At 46.8% G+C, this 26,532-nt stretch overlaps 1 protein-coding gene and 1 long non-coding RNA gene across 3 annotated transcripts in view; one reads left to right on the forward strand and one right to left on the reverse strand.

Moving 5' to 3' along the window:
• Nucleotides 1–1,240: 1,240 nt before the first annotated feature.
• Nucleotides 1,241–16,680, reverse strand: LOC129383749 (uncharacterized). Its single transcript, XR_008611615.1, has 3 exons — nt 16,470–16,680; nt 12,880–12,933; nt 1,241–1,904 (listed from the first exon to the last, which is right to left on the reverse strand). It is a non-coding gene; the product is annotated as an uncharacterized lncRNA (long non-coding RNA).
• The window catches only part of LOC126526970 (cytosolic 10-formyltetrahydrofolate dehydrogenase), a 41,310-nt gene continuing 21,092 nt past the window's right edge, over nt 6,315–26,532 (forward strand). Inside the window, exons 1-2 of one of the 2 annotated variants that reach the window (XM_050174678.3) lie at nt 6,315–6,445; nt 15,764–15,934. In XM_050174678.3, coding sequence (XP_050030635.1) covers nt 15,808–15,934 — 127 coding nt within the window. In that variant the 5' untranslated portion in view covers nt 6,315–6,445; nt 15,764–15,807. Of the gene's footprint in view, nt 6,446–15,763; nt 15,935–26,532 lie in introns of those variants that run through there. The other variant, XM_055068480.2, reaches the window with a different exon arrangement.

A 26,532-nucleotide genomic window follows, 5' to 3' on the forward strand; every position in this document is an offset into this window, starting at 1 on the left:
GGACTGACACAGCCCAACACTTAGGCAAGCTAGCGCACTCTTTGACATTGGAGAAGTGGCACACATCTGAATTCATTCAACATCGATTGCATTCCCTCGATCGATCTATACAACTGTGGCTGTTACCAGGTCTTCCGCGTAGTGAGGAAACGGTGCTGTGCCACTTACGTTTGAGCGTCGCATTCACCAATGCATATACATTTTTGATTGGAATGGCTGATAGCGCCGAGTGCAATGCCTGCGGTGTCGAGGAAACCATAGAACATCTACTGTGCTACTGCCCATATTTTGAAAATGAAAGGTAATTAAGACCTCTGCACAGCTCTCAATGAGCTAGATGGAAAGCCGTTCACCTTGAACAAGATCTTGGGACCATGGCCTCGCATATCGCAGCTACAAAAGGCCACAAAAGCGCTGCTGCGATATTTGAAAGCGACCGGATTGAGTCAGCGTCTGTGAACCGGACTGAGTGACTGAATGATACACCCAGTGGACTTTCTCTTCTTTTAGTCTTTCCATCCCCCTTTCGCTTTCCCCAGTGTAGGGTAGCCAACCGGGCTCAGTCCTGGTTAACCTCCCTACCTTTCATTTATCATTTGCTCTCTCTCTCTGAACAGCTTCCAGAAATCCTGAATGATGTGTGATGGCAGCGGCATCGAAGGGTAGGTCGTTCCAATCTCTGACAGCCAGATGAAAAAATGAAGCTTGAAACGTGACAGTTCGTGTGCGAGGACGACAAACTTGGAGTTGATGGTTGGTGCGTTGTGACATGCGTGAAAATGATGGCGTGACGTAAGGCGGGCGGCTTAGCTAGCTGTAAAAAAATTGCGATAGAGAAAGAGAGCGTGGCGATACGACGACGGAAATGTCAGACTAGATCTGGCTTTAAAAGTTAAATGCTGATGTTATATGAAGAATGGGTGAATCTAGTCGCACGATTCTGAACTGATTCGAGTGCATTGATGATACATGTTTGGTGAGGTTTCCAGATGGCGGCGGTGTATTCCAGTTGCGGGCTGGCAAATTATTTGTATGCGAGTAGTTTGACTTATTGCGGAGTATGACTAAAGTGACATTTCAAGAACCCTTGTTCGCTGATGAAATTACGTTAGTCGCTTGCCCACTCAAGGAAAGGTTGTGGGACAGGGTGATACTTAAGTACTTATAGGCTAGAAATGATTCCACTGAGACGTTTGCGATTGTGTAGGTATAGAGATAGGGATTAAAACTGCGGGAAACTGAAATAAATTTGCACTTGTTAGAGTTCAAGGCCATTTGCCAACGTTTGCACCAGTTTTACACGTTATTAAGGTAATTCTGGAGAGATTCTTGGTCAGAGATGTTAGTCACTGAACGACAGATGCAGCGAACATGCAAATAAGACAAGATACATGCAGCGCAAGATCTTTAATGTATATTAGGAAAATAGGCGGTCCCCAGATTGGAGCTTGAGGGACACCTGAAGTGATAGGGAGGGGTTAGGTGGAGTACTTATAACCAAGGACGAACTGGGAACGATTAGTTAGGAATTATTTTATCTATTGTATTATGTGAGGATCTAAGTTCAATCTGCATAATTGTATTAGAAAGCGGTTATGAGGCACTGTGTCAAAGCTTTATAATAGCCTAAAAAGATGACATCGCTTTGAACGTTGTTATCAAGGTTAACGTGCAGCTCATGAAGTAACAAGTTGTGTTTCAGGTGAAAGCCCCTTATGAAAACCGGGTTGAGAAGGATGAAAGAAGTTTACCGAGTCTAAAGAGTTTGTGATATGCGAATACATCACATGTTCCATGATTTCGCAAGGTTAATGAAATGGGGCGGTAGTTTAAGGGAAAGTCTTTGTCACCTGCTTTGAAGACTGGAACGACCTTTTCCGCTTCCCGATCCCCTGGTAAAACACCTGTAGAACATAATTGCAAGAATAATAGAGTGAAACATGCAGCGTATATATGCTTAATATTCATTAGGATCTTTGAGTTAATTTCGTCTACACCACGAGAAGCACATAAGTTTTTTTTTTTTTTTTCAGTGATTGACAGTGTACGATCTGTCGAAAACATAATGGGTGGCATATGCGATGTTATGTTAGTAGGTAGCGGAAAGTCTGGAGGTGTAGTTCCTTTTGTAAACACAGAAAGAAATGCTGTATTGAAAATATAAGCGTACTCGGCCTCCGTAGCTGCTTCGAGTATCTCGAGTACCTCGAGTATCTCTCGAGGCGTAGTTAATTCTTATATATATGGAAGATTCGAGTTTCCTTGAATTTTCGATGATAACTGTATGCCTGGAAGTTGGACGCCACTAGCATATCCTCGATCATGACATTTAGCTTATGCGCATTCCGCTTTTCCTTGACATAGCGTGCATTCTTTCCTACGTAATGTGTGCCGACTAATTCCAGAGCGGATTCCGCCCATGCAACGTAAAGACCACGGTGCACGTGGTGAGCTCTACCTTTTTCAACCAAATGCAACCTTTTTCATGCATATAATCATTCTTTTTTCTAATACAGGAATTGGCGTTAAAGGTAAGGTATGATTAGGCCAACGGAATGAAAGACTAAGGTTGAAGATTAACATTGGCCGCGCCAGGACTGTCCGTTTACTCGTCCGAACAGCGCTGCAGCCTCGTCTTATCAGTGCGGCTCAATCCCAGCAATTTATAGATTGGGCCCGTCTATAATGCATCAACACGGAAGTAACGCGCGCCGTTACCGGGCTTCCACGATGCACACCAATCCCGACACTTTAGGAAGAGGCGCAACAGTATTGACGAGTTGAACTATCAACGCCGTCAAACCAGGGATCTCAAACCATCCTTTTTGCAACCTGCTGCTGAGCGGATTAGCGACATGCTTGGACAGTCCGGTTTCCATCTCGCCGCCGAAGGTGGTGACAACTGGCAGACACCCTTCCACCCTGGGGTGATCAACAACTCACAGAGAACAAGAACAAACCCATCGGCCGCCTCTGTAATGCAGTCCCACGTCCATCGGCTGCCTTCAGGCGCCACGGAATAAGCAGGTGCTGCGCCCCCGAAAGACTACAGCGACGCGACATGCACCTTTCCCAAGTGACCTCAAAGATGATTTCCTCCTCCACAAGGAAATTCTCCCCTGCACCACACGAGATTTAATTCCACCGCGGAGTTCAAACCTCCCAGGCAGCCTTACCCGACAAGAGGAGGTGGTGATGCGGAGACTCCGTGTGGAGGCATCACTTACCCCACAGGTTACCTATGCCTGGCCACATCATCTCCGAGGACCATTTGGCGATACGTGCCCATATTGCTCAGTTCAAGCGTCCGCACCTACAATCAAACACCTGTTGTGGCCCTGGCCTAAACCACATTCGACGGCTCCGCATGCAACCGGTTTATATTTACATACTTAATAGGTTATACCGTTGGTCAAGCTTTCAAAAGAAAAAGCAGTGACAAGGCTGCCTGTGAAAGGGGGGGGGGGGGCGGTATTCTGTAAGTCTCCACCTAGTTGACATGGCCATTTCACCTGCTGCTGAAATACACTGCTAAGCGTGGACAGCTGGGCTAGGTAGTTGTGAATAGTATTATGAAACATCGTTCCAGCGCACAAATAAACACGGACGAGCAGAGGACAGCAAGAACGCCCAATCAACCGGCGTTCTTGTTGCCCTTCTCTACTCGTCCGTGTTTATTTGTGCTCTGGAACGATGTTTCATGCAGTATACTGATTGGCTGGGGGCGCCTGTCTCCTTCTCTCGCGTGCCCCAACCCAGCCAATCAGAACTTAAGCAGCAGATTAAATGGACATGTCCAGTACGTTGACACTTACTGCATACACCCCAGGTAAGCGCTCGAACGCTTGCATTCGACAAATCAATATAATCGGTGGCCAACATTTTGCTGCCTTTTACAGCGAAAGCAGTGTATGACTAACTTTCGTAGTTTTTTTCGGCGTCCGTTAACAGAAAAAATCATCATGTGGGCCGATCCTGGTGATAGTGCAAAAAGGGTCCAAGATCAATGGCACATAACCCTGTGGACTAACGCGCCCTTCGGAATCTTCGGGATGGGCCCACATATGGGGAGTGCTTAACGCCTGCTCCACTTCCACCGCGGGTCGGCCCGACATTGCACTGTATACCTTCGGGATGCATCCACTTGTGGGGAGCGCTTAACGCCGCTTCACCCCGCCGCAGGTGGGCCCGGTATTGCAATATCTTCGGGATCGGCCGACGTATGATGAGTTAATGCCTACTTCACCTCCGCCGCGGGTCGGCCCGGCATTGCACTATTTTCGGGATTGGCCCACGTATGCGGGGTGCTTAACGCCTGCTTCACCTCCGCCGCGGGTAGGCCCGATATTGCACTATTTTCAGGCGGACCCGCAACGGATGTGAAACACTTTGCTTTTCGTTTGAGAGCTTTGACTGTCGTCAGCTTTCGCTGCCATTCCATCTTCACGGAGAGGAATAGTTGTCAATTTTTTCACTCCTTTTGGATGGCGGTAGTCATCGGCATCTCCTGGGGTGTGGAAGCCAGTTTTGTGATCGATTCGGTGCCCGCGCGATTAACTCAATATGAATTCAGTTGTCACCATCTATTGCAGCAGGCAGGGCGTAGTTTATTGTTTTAATTATAATATTTTATTTTATTTATAATGCCCAAGACAATTTTTATGTCACCATCTATTCAACGATCACGCGCATCCCTGTTGCTTCGTTAGTTCAACCTTCTTTCTTTAGACTGATACAGGGGCCAGGAAAGGGACTCGGTACATAGTCGGTTGGTCTGTATGCTCGTGGAACGAGTTGTGGCCGGAGAAAACGCCAGTTGCGTTTAGCCTTTCCTTTTGCTTCATTATTTCCTAGAGTGACAGCTCGCCGCGACGCTGGCAGATCATCGGAACCTTATATCCGCGATATAGGTTAGATAAGGTGGAAAATAAAATATTGCGAAACAGCGTCGATCATCAGACCCTGCAATAACCCTTACACCCATAAGCAATATGACTGTCACCCGTTACCTCGTCTGGTTTTCCCCTTATAGTACAGCACTTTTCGTGCAAAATTGGCAACTGGAAACAAGAGTCGCAAGGAGATGAGAAATTAAGCGATCTACTAAGGGAGAGAACCAAGGCAACCGCCAAACAAAAAGGAAAAGCGAAAATTGTTTGTGCAACTATTTATGGATCAACATCTTTTTATTTTGGAAATGAAGTAGAGAGAACGCTGCCGGAACTGGAGAATAATTCCGTGTGTTTTGAATGACGCTTCTACAGTTATCAATCGAGCCGCCTGACGTAGCCACTTCCCTGCAGCGCTAAAGGGAGGGGGTTCTAACCTTCCGCGGTGTGCGCAGTACGTCTAGAACCGCAGCGTCCTGCGCTCTACGCAGTTGTACGGGACTGATGACCACGCATCGTTACGCAACTTCCCAAATAACAACACGAGTCGCTTTTGCTACTTGTTAGAGCAGTAAACAAGGGATGCAAAAGAACTGTGACTGTTCCGCAAATATACATTTCTCTAAAATCCTTCCAGAGCTAATTCAAAAATCTTTACTAGGAACCTTTATTTTGCACTTTCGCTTGTTAACTTGCTCTTGGCAAGGTTCTTCCTGTGCATCTTTCATTCGCGAGTCCATTTGATGTGGTTCTTTGCTTGCCAAGTAAGGTAGAGGTGTATCTCACAGGCGTACGTGTGAGGTACACGTTATTTCAATTCTCTTTTGCGGCTTTACGCGTCTTTATGGCAAATGGTGGGAATTATTCGCATTTGTACTAGTAAAAGTACCCTCCACTTCATTTGCATAGAAAAGTTACCTTGGCCTGCCCCCCCCCCCCCCCCCTAGAAAAAAAAAAGACCCTGCGTACGTGCCTGGGCCTATCTATACATAGAAACGCCGGTTAGCCTGCCGATCTCGGTCCTCACCCTCGCCGAAGGGTTGAAAGATGGCAGGAATTTTCCCGATTTTTTAAAAGCGACGCATTTTTTTTCTTCTCCCGAGTGGTTCGTGCCCGTGACACGCGGTGCAGGCGTCGCCGAGAGCGGTGTAGCGCCACGCATCTTGACCGCGCTTGTTCGTTTCCGCACGTGGCACTGTCACGTGGCTGCGCCTCCTTCGTCGGACCAAAAGGCAACGTCCGGCCACGCATAGATGTTGTGTGTGTAACGCAACGGGGCAGACTCGCGTCGTTTGATGCCCCGCTTCAGGATTTGAGCCGATGAGGAAATTATGTAGGGCGCGTCAGTACGCCCCGCGGTGGGACCAAACCCGCACACCTCATAATCGCGGCCCCCATTTCTCCTGCGCACGTCTTGCTTAAGGCGGAAGTGCGAGCCAAGGGAGGCTGGGAGGGCGCTGCCTCTTGCCGGACCGGTCCCGCTTTGGCTGCACGACCCGACGGCCAGTCGTGCTCCAGCTCTTCTCGGTGCGGGCTCCTCGGGCAGCTTCGAGCAAGTAAGCCGGCTTCCTTTGCTCGCGCTACGAGACTGGCGGCGCGCGTTGCGTAGCACGCACAGTCCGCCGAAAAATGGAACGCGTGCTCGAGACCGCGGGCGACCGTTCGGGGTGTTCCGACTGCCACCTGCTGTCAGCCAGAAGGACCGTGCAAGGACCTACATTTGTGAGGGGGTTAAGCCTGCTGTTGACTAAAGAGGGGCTTCTCCGCATGCTTTCAACTTGTTTCTCGGTCACACAGGGATATAAAACCTTTCAGAGGCCGCTCTGACTGCGAAGCACCGGATACGTAATTGTCTGAACGGTTCGATTCTTTAACGAAGTGATTACCACGTAAGATGGAAGAGAACTGAGGCCACCAAAACTATGGGGCGATTCGACCATTTCTTTAAAGAATGAATGGCGTGCGGAAATATTTAAAAAAAATCGCGTTTCTATTCATTTTCGCGCGCAGAGGGCCACGAGCGGCGCTGTATAGTTAAGGGATCCACATAAATTTTGCGTATACCTGAGCTCTGTCAATTCCCATTCATCTATAGCAACAACAGGGACTTTCTGCAAATCACCCCGTAGGAATGCGCGGTCATCGGGAACCGAACGCGCGACCTCGTACTCAGCGGCGGAACACCGTAGCCAGTGAGTGAATGGCAATCCTCGTGATGACTGGGCGCGCATGCGAAAGCCGTGGGTTCGAATCTTATACATTTTTAATTTTCATGTCTAATTGAATTTTTTTACGAGGATGAACAAAAACATAAATGTAATACTTCAGTGAAAATTTGAGAATAACAAAGCAGTTTGCTTTCTTTGCTAAGAAATTTTGCTAAGCTTTCCTTGGTTTCAATGCCTGTTGACTTTATGTGCTCTCAGGCCGCGTTTGAGAATGGTGTGAACGAACGATCTACCCACGCCCTCATCGTACAGCCGAATAGTTTCGCATGCTTTTCGAGTTTGCGCGCACAACAATAATCGCGTGCCGGGTTTCCTTCTTTCTTTTTTTATTATTTTTATTGTTAAATGTATACTGTTTGTCACGCAAGGCAAACACTTGATCAGCGTTCGAGCGATACGAGTTTCGCTGTTTCATCGGCTTTACTTGGTCATAAGTGACGTGCGATAGAAAAAAAGAACATATACATTGGTTTTCGGCAGGCCGTGTCTGCACGTCTACGCCGAACAGAAATGTGTCGCACTCGAATGATTACTCCACGGAAACGCTGTGCGGAGCTTATTCTCATGCCAGGTTCGCACCTGCGAGTCAGGAGCACTTGTGTTTGAAAACATCTCCCTTTCTTTATATCTCGCGGCTGAACTCAATACATAGTGCAGAAGCCAGACTTCCTTGCGAGCTAAAATTAGCACTTCTGGAGACCCGCCAGACGTCATCGCTGATTCGCTACCACATCAAGGGTTCCGTGTCATCTGGTCGACCGCTCTCCGGCACCAGGCGTCGAACGCGGCGCCCGAGTGGCGCGCCGTTGTCCGAGGAGGACTGCTTGTTAGCTCGGTTAACCGCCGAAGGCCGTTCGCGTCAACGGGCTGCACGAGGTGACCTACAAATAAACTTGCTCTTACACAGCAAGGTCAACGACCACACTGGGGAAACTGCGACGTGTTCTCCACGAAAGACGCTGGTGCAAAGGCTTTTCAAACTATATTGCAATAATAAAAAGAGGGAAATAAAATCAGGTCTCCTTCAGGGGGTACATATTAGCGCCATGTGGAGACGGCTGGTCCTTTGCTGATACCTGGTCCTGCTTTCGGAGGGAATCGCTTTTTGACTGGAAGTTCAATTGACACAAAAGAGAACTATCAAGTTAAAATGGGTTGCCCATGAGAACACTTCTGGAATACTCACAGTGAGCGCGCAAACTGGGCAAACGAGAAAAAGGCTTACGAACGGCGGGTATCGCGATGCCACTTTGACCCAATAAGCTTCCATGGCTGTCTGCTCGTTAGTGCGCAAGATGAGACACGAAAAAGGAAGCAGTGACGGTTTTCCAAAGCCTGGAATTAACTATTCAAGTGCACAAAAATACTGGGAAATCAGCAGGATCATGCTGAATTCAGTGCCGTTATTGTGCCAAAGAAGCGCAAATGAAGGCTTCAAAGAATATTCCACGAGTCCGAACTGATTTGATATTTCTATGGATTGTTTATTTACGGTATAACGGAAGTCTCCGAAGGGAATTAACATCCGCAATTAACTTAGTCCGTGACACCGTCTGACTTGTTATGTTCCTTGCTGTTATCAATCAATACGCTTAAAGCGTTAGCCACCCGGATGCGGCCACTATGGGCGAAGCGTGACCAGCTGGTGGTGACGTGCAGGCGCAAGCAACACGCGCTGTCGTCAAGGGTCGTTGCCCTTGCTGGCGCTGCGACGTAGACGCAACGGCAGCGGGCATGCATTGCCGCTCGGCGGAGTCCTCGGCGCTCTTCTCTCGCTCTGTGCGGCTACGCAAGCATCCCTGTCCTGCAGGAGTTGGAGGAGCGCTCACTTACAGCGCCTGCTGTTATTTGCATACCTCGGGAGACCTCGCCCGACAGGGCAACGGCGAGGCACTTTACTTCTGCAACGACTGCACCGAGTATGATCGCATTTGGTGGATTTAAAACGAAAGGTCCATACCAAGAGGAGGGAGCAGAGTTTATTATAAAAAGATTGCCGGAAATGGAAAAGACCACGAAAGAAAAAAACGAAGGAGTTTTAATCGTCCAAACCAGAATTAATATACACTGAAGGGATCAACTGGCGCCCCAGTTATGTGTACTCCCCGACTTTGTCATGCGCTCTGAAGTCTCCTTCAGAGCCGCTTGCGTAGCCGGCATTTCCATTGTGAACAAGGGATCCCTACGGAAACGTCACTTTGTTTTGACCATGAGTAGCGCCCTATTTCTTTTACAGGAAAGGAGCTTCAAGTTTATTGCATTTGCTGGGCCATAGAAAGCGAATAATAATTATATACGCCGCTACGAAGTTTACCTATAATTTCTTATGGGAATTTTGCAAAACTTACTCTTACAACATAACGATTTCACGGAGGCTGTAAATAGATCCATCGGGGGGGGGGACTCGGTGCTCTGTGGCGTGCACCTAAGTGGACGCGCGTTTGTTGCATGCGTCGTCCCCAGCGGAATGCAGCTAGCGTAGCCGGGATCGAACCAGAGACCTCGTGCTTCGCAGCGCAACGCCACGGCTGCCGCGGCGGGTCCGTTTAGACGACACGTAACAGATACGGTTTACACATACGGAAATTAAAGATATGATATAGGTCTTTAATGCAAGGTTACAGAATTGTAAACTCCGTGTTATTATTTTCTTGAAATAAAGCAAATGTCGGGAATTTTCGATAAAACTTGGCTTAAATAGAAATTCTGCTTCCACAAATCGGTAGAATTTAACTTTCTCACCCAGATGCAGCAAGCTTTATTCATGTGTATATGTTCAGCGGTCGTCTAGTGTGATTATTTGTCTGCTTCACGCGTGTCTGAATAACGGTAGTTTGAGTTTTCGTCCAGCAACCATGGTTGACAGCTCCGACTACACCGGTGATCGGAGTGTTACTCTCAGAACTATAAGGCTTCTTCCTAACAGGTCCTCCAGCACAATCTCAGGATGCAGGAGCCCGGTGAGCCACACCTGATCTTTGTCTAGCTCGCCGCCCGACAAGTTTGAGGGCGATGGAAGCGAGGAAGGAAAAAACAAAAGACAAACAAAAAAGTATAACGCTTCGGGAAGTTAAATTAATTAAATTATGTGGTTTTACGTGCCAAAACCACTTTCTGATTATGAGGCACGCCGTAGTGGGGGACTCCGGAAATTTCGACCACCTGCGGTTCTTTAACGTGCACCTAAATCTAAGTACACGGGTGTTTTCGCATTTCGCCCCCATCGAAATGCGGCCGCCATGGCCGGGATTCGATCCCGCGACCTCGTGCTCAGCAGCCCAACACCACTGAGCAACCACGGCGGGTTTCGGGAAGTTCCAGAAAGGCACGAGTAGGGCTCGGCAGCGTTAACACATTGCAGTTTGACTTTGCCATTCGGAGTGACGCGCTCGAAAAACGTAGGGAAACGAAACGAAAAGCTGACGAGTTTCTCGCCACACGTCACGGGCTGTTCTCGCCGAAGCGGACGCAAGCCGCGCCGACGTCAGGCCGGGGTTTCCGCGGACTCGCAAGCCGCCTTCGCGGGATCTTCCGCCGCTCTTCGTCGGTGCGTCACAAGCGAAGAGAGGTGCGGCACATCCCTTCACCGCGCATGCCGTGCACATATTTTGAACGATCTGCTTGCTGGCACTGACCCTGTCGAGAAACGTCGAGTGGCCCGACAGGTGAATATGTACAATGGAGTTCCTCTCTAACTGCGAATTTCTTTTAGCGTATAGCACATTTATGCTACGTTTGCTGTTGAACCGCTGTGACCTATCGAGCGTTAATTTAAATGCTCCCCTTTATATTGCTCGCGGGGACACACTTACGGGGGATCGAACCGTTCTTGCTTGTTAACATTCAGACGCATTGACTCCGCTTTGTCGAGCAGTTCTGTGTTGCTCTCCATACGTGTACAATTGCACACAGGTCTAAAACGGCCATATTTGACCGTGTAATCAAACACGACGATTACGGCATGATGGCTAGAACAGCAAGAACACGCTGTCTCTTTTTTCATTTATTACTTTTTTTTTTGAAGGGCAGAAATTAAGCTGCACAGTGGCGTTGCTGGTTGTTTGCGTCATTCGTCTCGGTTCGCGTCGTCAAAGAGCCAGCGAACAGAAAACTTAGCTTGGGCCGCTATGCTACACTTCTCGAGTGTCAAACAGGTGTTAATCTCGTCTCACTGTGAAAGAAGAAGCCAGAAAGGGCTCAAAAAAGATAGACGGGCGACTTCCGCCAGAGCTTCCGCAACGTCAGTTTGTGACGGAGTCCCTTGAAGCTTAGCTCATTGTCTGTCAACTAGAATTACAATTCGTTCGAAAGTACGTTTAAGACTTAGCCTTGGTGCCTTTGGTAGCATTCCATGGGCAAAATATGACTGTCCTTTAAAACTGAAGGTAGCGCTAGAAAGGACGAACACACGGTGAAAAGACGACGACGAAACGCTTTCTTCGTCGTTGTGTCGTCTTTTCACCGTGTGTTCGTCCTTTCTAGCGCTACCTTCAGTTTTAAAGAATGCATCACCAACTAGCCCAGCACCAAGTTTTATTAAAATATGGCTGATATAGCCTACATTACTGTGCAACCTCCCTGTGACGTCACACAGGCACGTCGTACTGGCATGGCAAATTTAAGCCTCTCATTGGGTACTCATGAGTTCTAAACGTTTCTTTTAGTCTTATACAGGGTGTCGTTTCTTCTTTCTCTTTTTGGGGGGCCGGGGGAGACAATACAGAATTTAAAAAAAATCACCTGTGGCAGATGGAGTAATAGCAATCCTTAAGCTGTATTACTCGAAGCGGGGAACATTACTCGCGCGAGAAATCGGAATGTATAATCAACTAACTAACAAAAATTAAAAACTAACTAATTCACGACACATACTACGATTTACTAATTGTAACCTGTGGATTTGCAAGGCATATCCATTTGAAAGTAATTCTAAGGATCGCACGGCTTTCCAGATATGCGAGGCGAAACTTGCCGTAAAAATGCACTATTGTTCCACTTTCTCCTTTCACGAACCTCCGTGTTATGCACACACACACAAAACTGACTGGAAAGCCCATGTATTTCAACGCACACTTTGGGAATTATCTCGACACTGGTGTCATCCTGAAAATTCCTTCCAAGTGGTTACGCCTTCCGAACTCATCCGCTACAATGTGTAAATTGCAATATATGTCGTAAATTATAGCATTAGTAAGTTAATTAGCAAGCATTAGTGAATTATTTTATTATGCATGTCGATTTATTGTGCGAGTAATGTCCGCCTCTTAGAGGAATACAGCTCAAAGACTATAATTATGCTATCTGCCACAAGCGATCTTTAAACATTCTGTACGCTAAAAAAAGAGAGAAATCAGTATAAGACCGAAAACCGAATGCATTTGTCGTTTTAGTACAGATTTATTTTTCTTTGCGATATTGCGGTGCGCAATTCACTGGCATATATTCTTGTTCGTATTGTACATAACGGACATTACGGTAAATCAAAATTCTGGGACCGTTGGGCCACTAAGATTTGAATGCCGCTGAATACTTTGTGTGGTTGCTTAACGAAACATTCCTATAGTCGCACCTGAACGATTAGAATCGAAACAATCTGAAGGAAAAAGCGTGAACAAAGAGCAGCCGCTTGTAGCCACAGGAGCAAACGCACTTCTAACAACAATGCTTCTTTCGCAGAAGGACGCATTGGCAAAACTGATAAGATGCAGAGTGCATGCATGCTTGTACAAGATATGGCAACGGTTAGAGGAAGTGGCACGTACCAGAGTTGTCCCAAGGATGATAACTTGCAGAGTTCGCAATCTCTACAGTCACATCTAAAGTAAAGAAAGGTAAAATATCGTTATGAAGTGAAGGTTGGCATGGGACCGCGTATTTTGTAACAAGTGTGGGATTCTCACCCGTGCTCTTGGGACAAAGGAACGACAACACAGTAGCGCAATCACAAGGGCATTTATTGCACCTTTCATAGATCAATGCCTGCTAGCCGAATTCCTATCCGCAAGACATGCCGATGGGCGCGCGACAAATCGCGGAAGTCTGACTCACCGCGACCGGATAACGAGCGAATATGTTCGCCCCATGCTGGACACCGACGCCTGGTCGTTCGCGCGTAGGCGGTCACGCGAACGGTGGCGCGTTCGAACGAGGCCTCGCGAGACGGTCTCGCAGAAGCGTGGTTCGGCGCACGCGCGGAACGTCCGCGCCGCTGCCGAGCCAAAGAGGAAGAGCCTTCTCCCTTCCACGCCCAAGTATCCACGCCCAAGTAACCCCGTTAGGTGGCGTTAGCAGAGCCACACTCGCGCCATCTCTCGCAATGCGGTTCAACCACACCGACTGCCGCGGGCACCAGGCCACGCGGCGCAGCCGGATTACAGGAGACGGGAGCTATGCATATCAGGAGACGCGTGAGAGTCGCGCATCGCCACACAAGTGATTTGTTTTTTCGGTGTGATAGCTTCAAATGGCCCATTGAGCGAAAATGCCGGCGCCTGTCGTCTGCAGCAGCGAAACGGCATCTAAACTCGCATTGCTATTGGCTGCGACGCCACGTCACGAGTTGCGCTTCGACGGAGCAGAGCGGGTGAAAGGGCGACACCTGCTGCCGCCCACCAGGCGTGAGGGCATCGCCGCGTCGGCGGCATGCGGCGCTGGCACCGGGGGCTGCTGCTGCTGCTGCTTGCTGGCTCGGGCAGCACGTACCGCTATGATACAGTCGCGATCAAAAGTTTGGGGAGCACGGCACCAGCAAAAAGTTAAAATATATTCAAGCGCAGCTCCGCGTCCTGGAATCGGTTTAATACATTGTATTAGTCAAACACGCGCGCGTACGCGCGCGCTCTTGCTTTTAGCCAGAATGCACAGGCTGCGAAAAAAGAAAAATTAAAAATCGCGGCACCTTTGGTCCCCAAACTTTTGATCGCGACTGTGCATTACTCGCAACGCAAAACTCGAAGGACCGCTCAGCACCATTCAATTGGACATTAATGCTTTCGCATTCACTCGCAAGAAGTGCTTAGGCGCATAGAGTTTCCTACCAAAATGCTTAGGTGTCCTCGGATATATATTACTTGAATTCTTTTCTAATCATTGCTGACGCCTACAGCGTCGGATTCCTACGATTGTGCTGCAGCGGCGTGCGAGCCAATGTCGAGAGGCGAAAGGAATGAAGAGTCGGTGAAAAACTTGAAAGTTAGGAGCGTTGCTCGGCCAGCTGGCGTCGAGGGCGTCTGCTCCGCACTCGCAGGCGTGCTTGTCGCGTGCCCAGCGGCTCTGCCGCGTCAACAAGCTGCAGGTTTGAAGGAAAGGCGTGCGCGAGCAAGGCACCGGGATGTACGGTGTAGAAGAACGCCCGGTCGGAGGTGTATCGGCTGTGCGGACGGAATTCGCAGACGCGTATGGCGCTGATCCCTCTCTTCATCGTCGACTTTGGACGACGAAATCGCGCTCAAATCTGAAAGTTTACCTCAGAAGAGTCATCCACCATCCAGCTTTTCGAGAGAGAGGGAAGTAGAAGCTCGCGATGGTAGAATTCTGTAGCAGCTGTGCTTATAATGGCCGCGTGGGCTCACGTTCTTGCGCAAAACAAGATCACTCCTGACAATCCTGTCGGGCAGTACGCTTGACTATTAAGGCAATAGCACCGTTTGCCAAGTCCCGACACTGTCCAGTAGAGAGATAAACAGATAAAGATGATAATTAGTTTAGTAATAATTAGTAGTAATTTAGTCATAATTAGTAATACGTTTAGTAATTTGGTATTAGTTTAGTAATTATTTTAGTAATAAGTTGGTTAGCTTTGTTAGCTTGAAACGCAGGTTTCTTTACGCGCAATTACATAAAGGTGCGACGTGAACTTGCTCTGCAGTTGGTTTCTAACGATCGAGTAGTCCAAGGGTACTATTTGAAATATGAATTAAGCCGCTGGTGCGAACGTAGTTGAACCTGGAATGAAACAAGGCGTTGTACTTCTTTCAAAATGGTTCGTGTTTAAGTTTCTGAACACTACTGAAACAGGGCTGCGAGTTGCACTTTGTGTCGACAATATTCACGCGCCGATACAGGCAGTCGACTCTCGCGCAATAACGAGCCAGCGTGCGCGCAGAACGCCTCCGTTGGGCGTCTGCTCCAGTCCACCGCCAGCGCAGCGCTGCGTCCACTGGGGGCGCTGCGTGAAGCTCTCCCATAGCGTTACGCGGAAGTTTCATGACAAGATTAAAAGTATTGAGGGACCCCGATGTCACCAGCCGTGCCGTGGCCGCGTCTTCATCGCAATACCGTGTAGCGGGACTAGGTCTCGAGTTCGGTAGAAAAACGCTACACGAAGAGCGGGAAGCTCACACTCTCATTCTCCCCAACTTCGGAGTGTCAAAGGTATTCAGGAAGTCCCACCATACCATCAGAAATCGAAGTGTACGCCCTACCTAGCCCGAGAACTTTTGACCCAGACTGCCGACATGTATCTCTGCTTACGATGACCTTCTTCGCCGTCTATCTCTCGTCGGCCTCCTCTTGACGTGGCACTCGTCCCCTGTCGTTAAGATAATAGCCACGGCCGCCTCCCTTCGCCCGCGTCCATTCCTGCCACGAAGCAGACGCTCGCGCAACCGGGAACGCGTGACGTCCCCCTGATTCTCTGCCTCGCAGCTCAGCGGCTGGTGTGTAGCTCAGCAGCAACAGCGCCGACGACCATGAGGATCGCCATCATCGGCCAGAGCGCCTTCGCCAGCGAGGTGTTGAAGCTGCTGCAGAAGAATGGCCACGAGATCGTCGGCGTCTTCACCGTGCCCGACAAGGACGGCCGGGAGGACACGTTGGGTGAGCGGGACACTCCTCCCTTTCTGCTGTGGGGCGAATTATTGGCACTGCATTTTGGGAAGGATCGACTAGGGGTACACCTGAAGCACGCTCGAGTGGGTATTCCTTCAAGACTGGCTGCATTCATTTGGCGGAAAAATGTTAGTTACTGGCGAACGCAAACGTACCACCCTTCTTGAATTTGGCGATTTAGATCGCAGCATCCGTACGCGTGTGACGTCATGGATTTAAAAATATTCTCGCGCGTTTGGGCCGTTTCATGCGCAGGAAAAGTCGCTTTGAGCCTCTGGGTTCTCTTTTTTTTTTAACACAGTGAAACCCTTAGTTATCGACAAACCAACAGTCACAGTGCGGTAACTTGAAGGCGACGGCACGCGTTCTGGCTTACCACGCTTCCACACACGGTTCAGCAGTGCCACACAGTCAACTGCACCTCAATTCAACCCTTCCAGATGCGCAAGATCTGCTCGAATTATTCGAAAGTTCGAATTAACAAACCGCGGTAAACTGAACAAAATCAAATATCTTTTATTACCTGAAGCAGTTTGTGTCTGCTCCTTGCTCTTGAAGCGCATCTCAACCGGCACACCGCGACGACATGTTTAAACGTTGCCTCATCGTTGCACTGAAAGGAAAAGAGCTATTCTGAGAAGAAAAGCAAAGCGAACGTACAGTAAAACAGCTTCACGCCCGTATGCCCCGTTCGCTGAATTTCTTCCGAGCTTTATAGCATCCGCCGCGGGTGCGTGAGGGGGTGCCGGTGGTGGTCGAATTAACCGAAGCTTCGTACTCTCGCGTTCGAACTAAACGAGTTCTTCCACACCCAATGAATGGTTTCTTGCCGGGACTTTCCAGTGCATTCGAATTAATCAAGAAGTTGACTTAACAGAACGCGAACTAACGAAAGTCGAATGTAACACGGCTCCACTTTATATTCAGCGTCCCTTCAATACAGCCCCTAACTACACATGACGCACGAGATGTGAGAGCTCTGAGTGATAACTCTGGCCGGGATTTTTTTGCATTGTGTGTCCCATAAAGCTTGCTAGAAAATTTACTCGAGGGAGCTCTGGCCTATACAGTGCCCATACAGGACGTAAGTGCGAGTATACGTGTTCAGTGAGCGTGGAAATTTTGGCTCCTTTTGGCTCCAAACGACCTCGTGACTTTGCAATTTGATATTTTCCACAAGATGTTGTCTTATGTTAAGTGCAACAGTTGGCACTAATTATGCCTATGTGCAGGAACTATAATGCCTCCTCGTCGTTGTTAAGATTGTAACTTGTCGGAGACAAGTGATTGTTGCGTTCAGCCCCCACCGAGACGACGCAACGCGGGCGCGAATATGGGACCATATATATATATATATATATATATATATATATATATATATATATATATATATATATAAAATCCGGGACGCCACAGCCACGGACCGCGCGACGGGTAAAAAAAGAATAAGAACTTAGCCACAGCGGATCATCAGCCTGGTTACGCCCACTGCAGGGCAAAGGCCTCTCCCATACTTCTACAACAACCTCGGTCATGTACTAACTGTGACCATGTTGTCCCTGCAAAATTCTTAATCTTATCCACCCACCTAACTTTCTGCCTCCCCCTGCAACGCTTCCCTTCCCTTGGTATCCAGTCCGTAACCCTTATTGACCATCGGTTATCTTCCCTCCTCATAACATGTCCTGCCCATGCCCACTTCTTTTTCTTGATTTCAACTAAGATGTCATTACCTCGCGTTTGTTCCCTCACCCAATCTTCTCTTTTCTTATCCCTTAACATTACACCCATCATTCTTCTTTCCATAGCTCGTTGCGTCGTCTTCAATTTAAGTAGAACCCTTTTCGTAAGCCCCCAGGTTTCCGCCCCGTACGTGAGTACTGGTAAGACACAGCTGTTATACACAGAAACAATTTATTATGACTCAAAGATAAGCTCTTTATTTTTCGAAACAATATCGGACGCCTTAGAACACGCACTTATAAAGCAAGATACAACAAGGAAGACGCATGTGCTTGGTGAAGTACAGCTAGAGAAACGACGGAGTACGTTTTATTAGAATGTGAAGACATCTGCCCAGCGGTTGATTTAGGAACCACTGACCTCCTTGAAGCCCTTGGGTTCAGCGAGATCAGGGGGAAAGTAAACATGTCCGCAATAGAGATTAGTAAGAGGGGATTGGAAGATTGGTGGAAGGTGGCAAACGACAAACGCAGGTGTAAAAAAACAAAATTCACCATGGGGGTTCGGAAACTTTAGTTATGGGAATTCATCGTGGGTTTTTTCTTTCCTTTTTAACATAATCAGGACATTAGGCAATATAATAACAAGAGCTTGGTGGCGGAAGCCACCGCCCCGTTCCAAAAGGGATGTCATAACATCCATCCATCCGGGGCCCCGCCGGGATGGGAGCGGACCAATCAGAGGGCGCGCCCTGGGGCGGGTGGGAGGGGACCAATCTGAACGCGCGCCGGGGGAGGGGGATGAGAGAGGTATAGGAACAGGTGTTTTGCCGGCGCTCACCCTTCTGCCCCATGGATTCCGCTCGGCGCGAGCGGCAGCGCTGACGTCACGCAAATCCCGAGCTTCGAGTGCGAGAAGCGCAAGCAAAGCGCCAGCGTTCTGTCACCACTCCTAGCAGAGCACGTAATAATCAAGCCTTAAGAGCAAGCCTTCGCTCGGGCCCAACTCTGACTATTCAAATACATGTAAAACGCAAAAGAACGCTTTTCTGAGGTAACCCCTGCACTGATATTAACGAAATTTGTTGCATTTGAGAGACAAAGTTAAATTCTAGTGACTGCTGTAAGCGGAATTTCGATTTAGGGCCTGAATTTGTTACAAGAATTTTAGAAAGTTCGAAAAAGATAGAAGCACAAAGTTTACAAATTATTAGCTCTGCATCAAGAACAGATATCGCGGTTCTGTAAGCGGCATCCGTTAGATCATAGAAAGCGGACAAATTCGATATGTAATTTTATATCTTACGTGAATCTGTTACGTAGGGTACGACGGTTCTGAAAAAGCTGTATTTACATATTAATAATTTTTTTTAGATTCATGTGTAACATATCAATTTTGTCCGCTTTATATGTACTACTAGAAGCAATTCACATATATAATTGTGATATCATTTTTCATTGCTGAGTTGCAGAGTTGTAAACTTGATGGTTTAGTTTTCTGGAAATTTGCCATCTGTGCCAATTTTGAACAATAACTGACTACCTAAATCCAAAATTCGAAACCAACAGTCACTAGATTTTAAGTTTTGCTAATAACTGCAGCTAACCTCGTCAAATTCGGTGCAGTGGTTGCCGAGAAAAGCGAATTCTCCTTTTACATGTATTTAGATAGGAGCACAAGAGCTAAAGCTTCCTCTTAACTAGTACCACGCAAGAGTGATGGACTCTAACTGACGATGTATGTGCTGTGTTATGTGCTCTCTGTCTCTCCTTTCCCCATCTTTCATCCCCCCATCCCGCTCCCATGTGTAGGGTAGCAAAGCGGTTGAGCTAAACTGGTTAACCTCCCTGCCTTTCCTTCTGCACTTTTTCCTTTCTTCCTTCCTTCCTTCCTCTTAAATACGGTAAAAAATCATGCGCAAACATCCAACAACAATTTTTAATGCCTCACCTCGTGTAACTCTATGGGCGGCCTTCTAGCGAACGACCAAACTGCGAGGGCGAGCTACGAGAGAATGAGCGAGCAGCGAGAAGGCCAGGAGAAGGAGAGGCCGGGCGAGGAGGCTGCCTTTTAGTTTTATTCGGGGACCTTAAAAGCCCTTAAAGCCCCTTGATAATTATCAAGGGACTTTAAAAGCCCTCGGTTGCGAGCGCCGCGGCGCGGAGGAGGAGCGCCGAACTCTCCGTGCGAATGGCACGGCCGGAGCGAAACCTGCCAGCGCACGCAATCTCGGAGGCCACCGTGAAATTATGCGAGACTCTACGTCTTACGTACCCCTTGCAGACAGGGAGGCCATGCTCAGTCTCGACTAAGTCGCGTCGCCTCACAGGGCTCGTGGAAATGTGTCCAGAGTTTCCGAACACGGAAGCAGGTCGTGTCTTATGCGAGCTGCATATTCTTTAAAATGAACGATAGTGCTAAACATGCAGGAGGTCACGTCGCCTAAACATATCGGTTCTCTTCGGATCACCGAAGGCAGCATCGTGCTTACCACCTGGGAGCGTCAACCTTTTTTCTTTTAGGAGGCGCCTTTTGGGAGGCACCGGTTACTACTCGTCGCATGGAAAACAAAATGCAATCACACGCAATATACCGAGAAGCACCGGATACAATCAAAGAGCATCAACACATTTGAAGTTCAGTTGCAGACTACTTTCGTGGTAAGCGCTTGCAGTGATTGCACACTTCGACCTTCTTGGCGCACGAGCAGCTCACGTCCGGGGACTTCCGCGAAAACTGGCGCGCGCTGCTAGCTAGCCAGCAACGTTGTTATAGGCAAGGACAGGCACCGGCACGCGACAGGTTTATTTTGTGACGACGCTATGCTCGCTTGGACATCTGTTAGTTACGCTTTTGACATTCACTAAACATTTTGGTTCTGACAGACATTGTTTGGGATATTATCGGCCTTACTGAGATTAGAAGACCTGGTGAGGCTTACACATTGCTGAATAACGGCCATGTCCTCTGCTATAGAGGTCTCCCGGCTAAGAAGCAATACGGGGTAGGATTCCTAATCGATAAAGACATAACGGGCAACATTGACGAATTCTACAGCATCAACGAGAGGGTAGCAGTAGTCGTAATCAAACTCAATAAAATGTATAGATTAAAAATAGTACATACCTACGCTCCAACATCCAGCCACGACAATGAGGAAGTAGATCAGTTTTATGAAGACGTTGAATTAGCGATGAGAAAAGTGCAAACGCGGTATACAGTAGTAATGGGGGACTTCAATGCAAAAGTGGGGAAAAAGCAGGCGGGTGAACAAGCAATTGGCAATTACGATGTCGATTCTAGAAACGCTAGAGGTGAGATGCTTGTAGAATTCGCAGAAAGGAATAAGCTGAGAATAATGAATACCTATTTCAGGAAACGTAGCAACAGAAAATGGACCTGGAAAAGCCCTAATGGTGAAACAAGAAATGAAATTGATTTCATACTTTCTGCCGATCCCAGCATAGTGCAGGATGTACAAGTAATAGGTAGGGTAAAATGTAGTGATCATAGGTTAGTGAGGGCCAGGATTCACCTCAATTTAAGCAGAGAAAGAGTAAAATTGGTCAAGAAAAAACAGGTCAACTTAGAGGCAGTATGGGTAAAAGCAGACAAATTGAGGCTGGCTGGTACTAGCAAACAAATATGCAGCCTTAGAACAGAGAGATGATGATGATGATGACATAGATGTAATTAATGAAACCGTAACGAGGCTGGCTTCAGAGGCAGCAATTGAAGTGGAAGGCAAGGCACCAAGGCAGCCAGTAGACAAGCTCTCCCAAGTAACAAAGGACCTAATAAAGAAATGACAATGAATGAAAGTGTCCCACTCAAGAGATAAGATAGAATTCACGGAACTGTCAAAACTGATCAACAAGGCGAAAATAAGTGACATTCGTAACTATAACGTGAGAAAGACTGAAGAAGCCGTAAAAAATGAACGCAGCCTGAAATGAGTGAGAAGGAAACTTGGCATAGGAAAAACCAAGATGTATGCACTAAAAGATAAGCAGGGTAATATCATCAGCAATCTCGAAGATATAGTAAAAGCAGCGGAAGAATTCTGTACTGACCTTTACAGTACCCAGACGACTCAGGAGCGCTCTATTCAAAACAATAATGAACAGTATACAGAAACTCCTCCTATAACTAGAGATGAGGTTAGAAAGGCCTTGCAAGGCATGAAACGGGGAAAAGCGGCAGGAGAGGATGGAATAACAGTCTATTTAACCAAAGATGGAGGAGACATAATGCTAGGCAAACTGGCGGCTCTCTATACGAAGTGTCTATCGACTGCAAGGGTCCCAGAATACATTATACAAATCCACAAAAAGGGCGACGTTAAAGTACTAAAAAATTATAGGCCCATTAGCTTACTCCCAGCATTATATAAAACATTTACCAAAATAATATCCAATATAATAAGGGCAACACTGGATTTTGTCAACCAAGGGAACAGGCTGGCTTCAGGGAGAGATACTTTACAATGGATCACATCCATGTCATCAATCAGGTTATCGCGAAATCTGCAGAGTACAATAAGCCCCTCTATGTGGCTTATATAGATTACGAAAATGCATTTGATTCAGCAGAGATACCAGCAGTCATAGAGGCACTACGTAATCAAGGAGTACAGAACGCTTACGTAAATACCCTAGAAAATATCTAGAGAGATTCCACAGCCACCTTAATTCTACGCAAGAAAAGTAGAAAGATACCTATAAAGAAAGGGGTCAGACAAGGAGACACAATCTCTCCAATGCTATTCACTGCAGGCTTAAAAGAAGTATTCAAGCTATTAAACTGGGAAGGCTTAGGAGTAAAGATCGACGGCGAATACCTCAACAACCTTCGGTTTGCCGATGACATTGTTCTATTCAGCAACAATGCAGACGAATTACAACAAATGATTGAGGACCTTAACAGGGAGAGTGTAAGAGCGGGACTGAAGATTAATATGCAGAAGACAAAGATAACGATAAATAACCTGGCAAGGGAACAAGAGTTCAAGATCGCAAGTCAGCCTCTAGAGTCTGTGGAGAAGTGCGTTTACCTATAGGTCAACTAATCACAGGGAACACGGACCATGAGAAGGAAATTCACAGAAGAATAAAAATGGGCTGGATCGCAAACGGCAGACATTGTGAGCTCCTGAATGGGAGCTTACCGTTATCATTGAAAAGGAAAGTATACAATCAGCGCATTTTACCGGTGCTGACATATGGGGCAGAGACTTGGAGGCTGACAAAGAAGCTTGACAACAAGTTAATGACCGCGCAAAGAGCGATGGGACGAAGAATGCTAGGCATAACTTTAAGAGACAGAAAGAGAGCAGTTTGGATCAGAGAGCAAGCGGGCATAGACGATATTTTAATAGACATTAAGAGAAAAAAAATGACGCTAGGCTGGTCATGTAATGCGCAGACTAGATAACCGTTGGACCATTAGGGTAACAGAATGGGTACCAAGAGAAGGGAAGCGCAGTAGAGGACAGCAGAAAACAAGATGGAGAGACGAAATTAGGAAATTTATGGGTGCTATTTGGAATCGGTTGGCGCAGGACAGGGGTAATTGGAGATCGCAGGGAGAGACCTTCGTCCTGCAGTGGACATGAATAGGATGATGATGACGATGATGATGATGATGATGATGAGTCATCTATAATGTACAATAAAACTTCATTCAGGCAAAGAACGCTGTAATCATGCTGTGTTTCTTGCAGTTAGCGGTTTGAAATAGTATTCAAATTTACCTGTGTAGCAGCTGGCAAGCACAATGTTGCGATTTTCCGTCCAAGGCGGTCATGGCAAAAAAAAAGAAAAGGAACGCCAAGGACAAGGCTGTAAACACGTAGAGATCTCGTTACACATTCATCCTTTAACCAGCATCCTAGCAATGTTGTACTATGTGAAATAATTACCAAAAATAAAAATAAACGGCTCGCCAAACATAACTCTGCAGCTGTATCTCTACATTCATTACTTGTTAGACATGCAGTTTGTATTTAAATCTTATTATAGTGGTGCGTAATGCTTGTGGTACGTACAATAAATATACGCGCCCAAGCTTCTTCTTCGTCACCTGGCGTACCTAAGATAAAAATGATCTAAGATAAAGATAACGTTTAATATTATAATGCTTAAATCAATCATGCTTTCTTTTTCCGCTAGTTGTGTTTGTAATTTCCGTTTCCGCTGTTTTTTTCCGCTAGTTCGCGCACACGCACGCACGCACGCACGCACGCACGCACGCACGCACGCACGCACGCACGCACGCGCACCAAGAATAGTTCGCTTCGAATACTTCGTCTCTAGTAGATGTCCTGTGCTTTCGGAGGTTTTAGAAAAAGCCTTACGTTCTCGCTTGTCGTCTTTCACAGACAAACAACCTAATAACGAACGCACAATTTGGGTTTAGACAGTACCTGTCAACAGAGCTCGCCCTCCTCACACAGAGGGAGTATATATTGGAGAACATAAAACGTAAAAATTTAATATTAGAGATTTTTCTTGATTTCACTAAAGCGTTTCATTCTTTTAATCACAGTCTACTTTTGCGCAAGCTGAAATTCTATGGCCTACGTGGCTTAGCGCACAACATTATTCTGTCCTGTTTAAGCATCGTAGACACTGTGTAGCAGTTCGTCATCGCCTTTCTTCCGTGAGAACCACTTCTTGCGGCGTACTCCAAGGCAGTATTTTAGGACTACACATTTTTAATTTGTTCATTTTTAATTATATCACACAGATTGATCAGGATTTCAAGCTTGTAATATATGCGGACGATACAAGTTTATTCATACCGGAAAGTAATCCTGTGGCACTACTCCGAAGAAATGAAATCCTCTCAAAACTAGCGCTCTGGGCCTCCAGTAATGGGCTAACTATATATGTGAAGAAAACCAAGGCAATTGTATTTAGATCAAAGGGCAAGCAAGTAGCTGCAGATATTTCGCTCTTCTTAAGTGACAATCCAACAGACATAGTAAGCAGTTCCAAATCTCTACGTGTGATAGTCACTGAACATGTGCTTTGTGACATGCAGACCAATTATACAATAACAAGGCTGTCACGAGTAACAGGTTTACTTTATCGGAACAGAGATGCACTACCCATGAACACTAATAGGATATCACTATATCACTCACTTTTTCTTGCTAACATACAACACTGCTTTCTTGTGTGGGGCAATACAACGTCAACTATTATAGGAAAATTCGCTCATGCCCAAAACAGGATAATTAGAGTTATAGCTAGTGTTCCGTGGTACACTGCAGCGGCTCTTCTAATAAAAAGAAAGATATGGTTTAATCCCTATGGAAAACTTTCATGATTACTGCCTCAGCGAAACATTAAGAGAAAAACGGCGTCACTGTCCTGATCTAACTTGCCTTGCGAAACTCACATTACCGATACGCACATATAATACAAGAAACTTGGAGTGCTGGAATGTGTCTCTAAACCATACTAACCACGGAGAGCACATGCTCAAAGGTACAATTCCAAAACTATTAAGTTACTTTTATGGTCGTGATATTGTGTTAGAAAATCTCACCGCGCTAAAACTTGGGCGTGTTTTTTTTTATAGTTTGTTCCTTTGTGTCATTTTTTTCTTGTTTTGCTTTTTTTTCTGCATAATCGTCCATACAGTTCAGCACGGCTCACAAACTTGCACGTTAGTTCAACTTTGTATAAGCTGGCATGCAAGTTATTTCTTTGTCTTCTACTTCACATTATTATTATACATGCGCTAGTTGAGCGAAACCCTTGTACATGCATCATTCTTTGTTACCACTATTTTGCTTGCTGTAAACGGTTGCTGTTCAAACGTACGGGGGTGTTAACCGGTCAAGCCGCCTTATCGGCAGCTTTTTCTTTTTACCCCTGCATGCACATTGATAAATAAATAAATAATATAAAGAAATTGATTGATTGATTGATTGATTGATTGATTGATTGATTGATTGATTGATTGATTGATTGATTGATTGATTGATTGATTGATTGATTGATTGATTGATTGAAATAGAGTTGAGTATGCTTGCTTTTTTTTCTTTTTTTCAGCGCCCGAGTGATTCCTGTGAAATGCGTGTTTGTCCTCCGCTTTCAAAAATGATTAAAGGCAGTCTAAAGATGCTCTCTACACACAGTTCAAGCAGACTGCCTTGTCTTCTGACTGACTTGTCCTCTCTCCCTCTAGAAACAATTTCACAGGCTATCCATACGGAGATGCTGTATTTAATGAAAAACTGGAGATGTTTGCTTAGCTAACGGCGTGGCAAGTTACTGCCTCTGTTGGGGAAAGCTATGACGTGTAAGAGGACGGACGAACCAACCGCCGCGGTGGCTTGGTGACTATGATGTAGCACTGCTAAGCAAGAAGGTCGCGGGATCAAATCCCTGCCGCGGCGGCCGCATTCTATGGGGGCGAAGTGCAAGAACGCCCATGTCCCATGCATTGAGTGCACGGTAAACATTCCCCGGTGATCAAAATTAATTCAGAGTCTCCCGCTACGCCGTGCCTCATAATCAAATCGTGCTTTTGGCTCGTAAGACCCGGGAATTCAATTCAACAATGGACGCACAGAAGGCGCATGGACCCACATGTACGCACTAAGCTTCTCGCGGAGTCTCATTAAGTCTAAAAAAATACTGGACGCTCCTGGAGTTTGAAGCTTGAGTTCCGGAAGAATACAGCGCTGTATTTAGAGGCCGCCTAGAGACAATCTGCAGATGAGATTGACCAAGTCGAGATTCCGAGGAAATCCGCTGTCCAATAAAGACTGGTGTTCTGAAATCTTTATTTCTGAAAGTTTCTATTCGACACTTTTATCAATTTATACGCGATCCCCGTGCAAGTGCTGATGTGCGCGCCTCACCGTTCCAAGAGTCAAGGCATCGTTT

The sequence above is a fragment of the Dermacentor andersoni genome, chromosome 9 (assembly GCF_023375885.2).
Source record: "Dermacentor andersoni chromosome 9, qqDerAnde1_hic_scaffold, whole genome shotgun sequence".
Classification (NCBI taxonomy): domain Eukaryota; kingdom Metazoa; phylum Arthropoda; class Arachnida; order Ixodida; family Ixodidae; genus Dermacentor; species Dermacentor andersoni.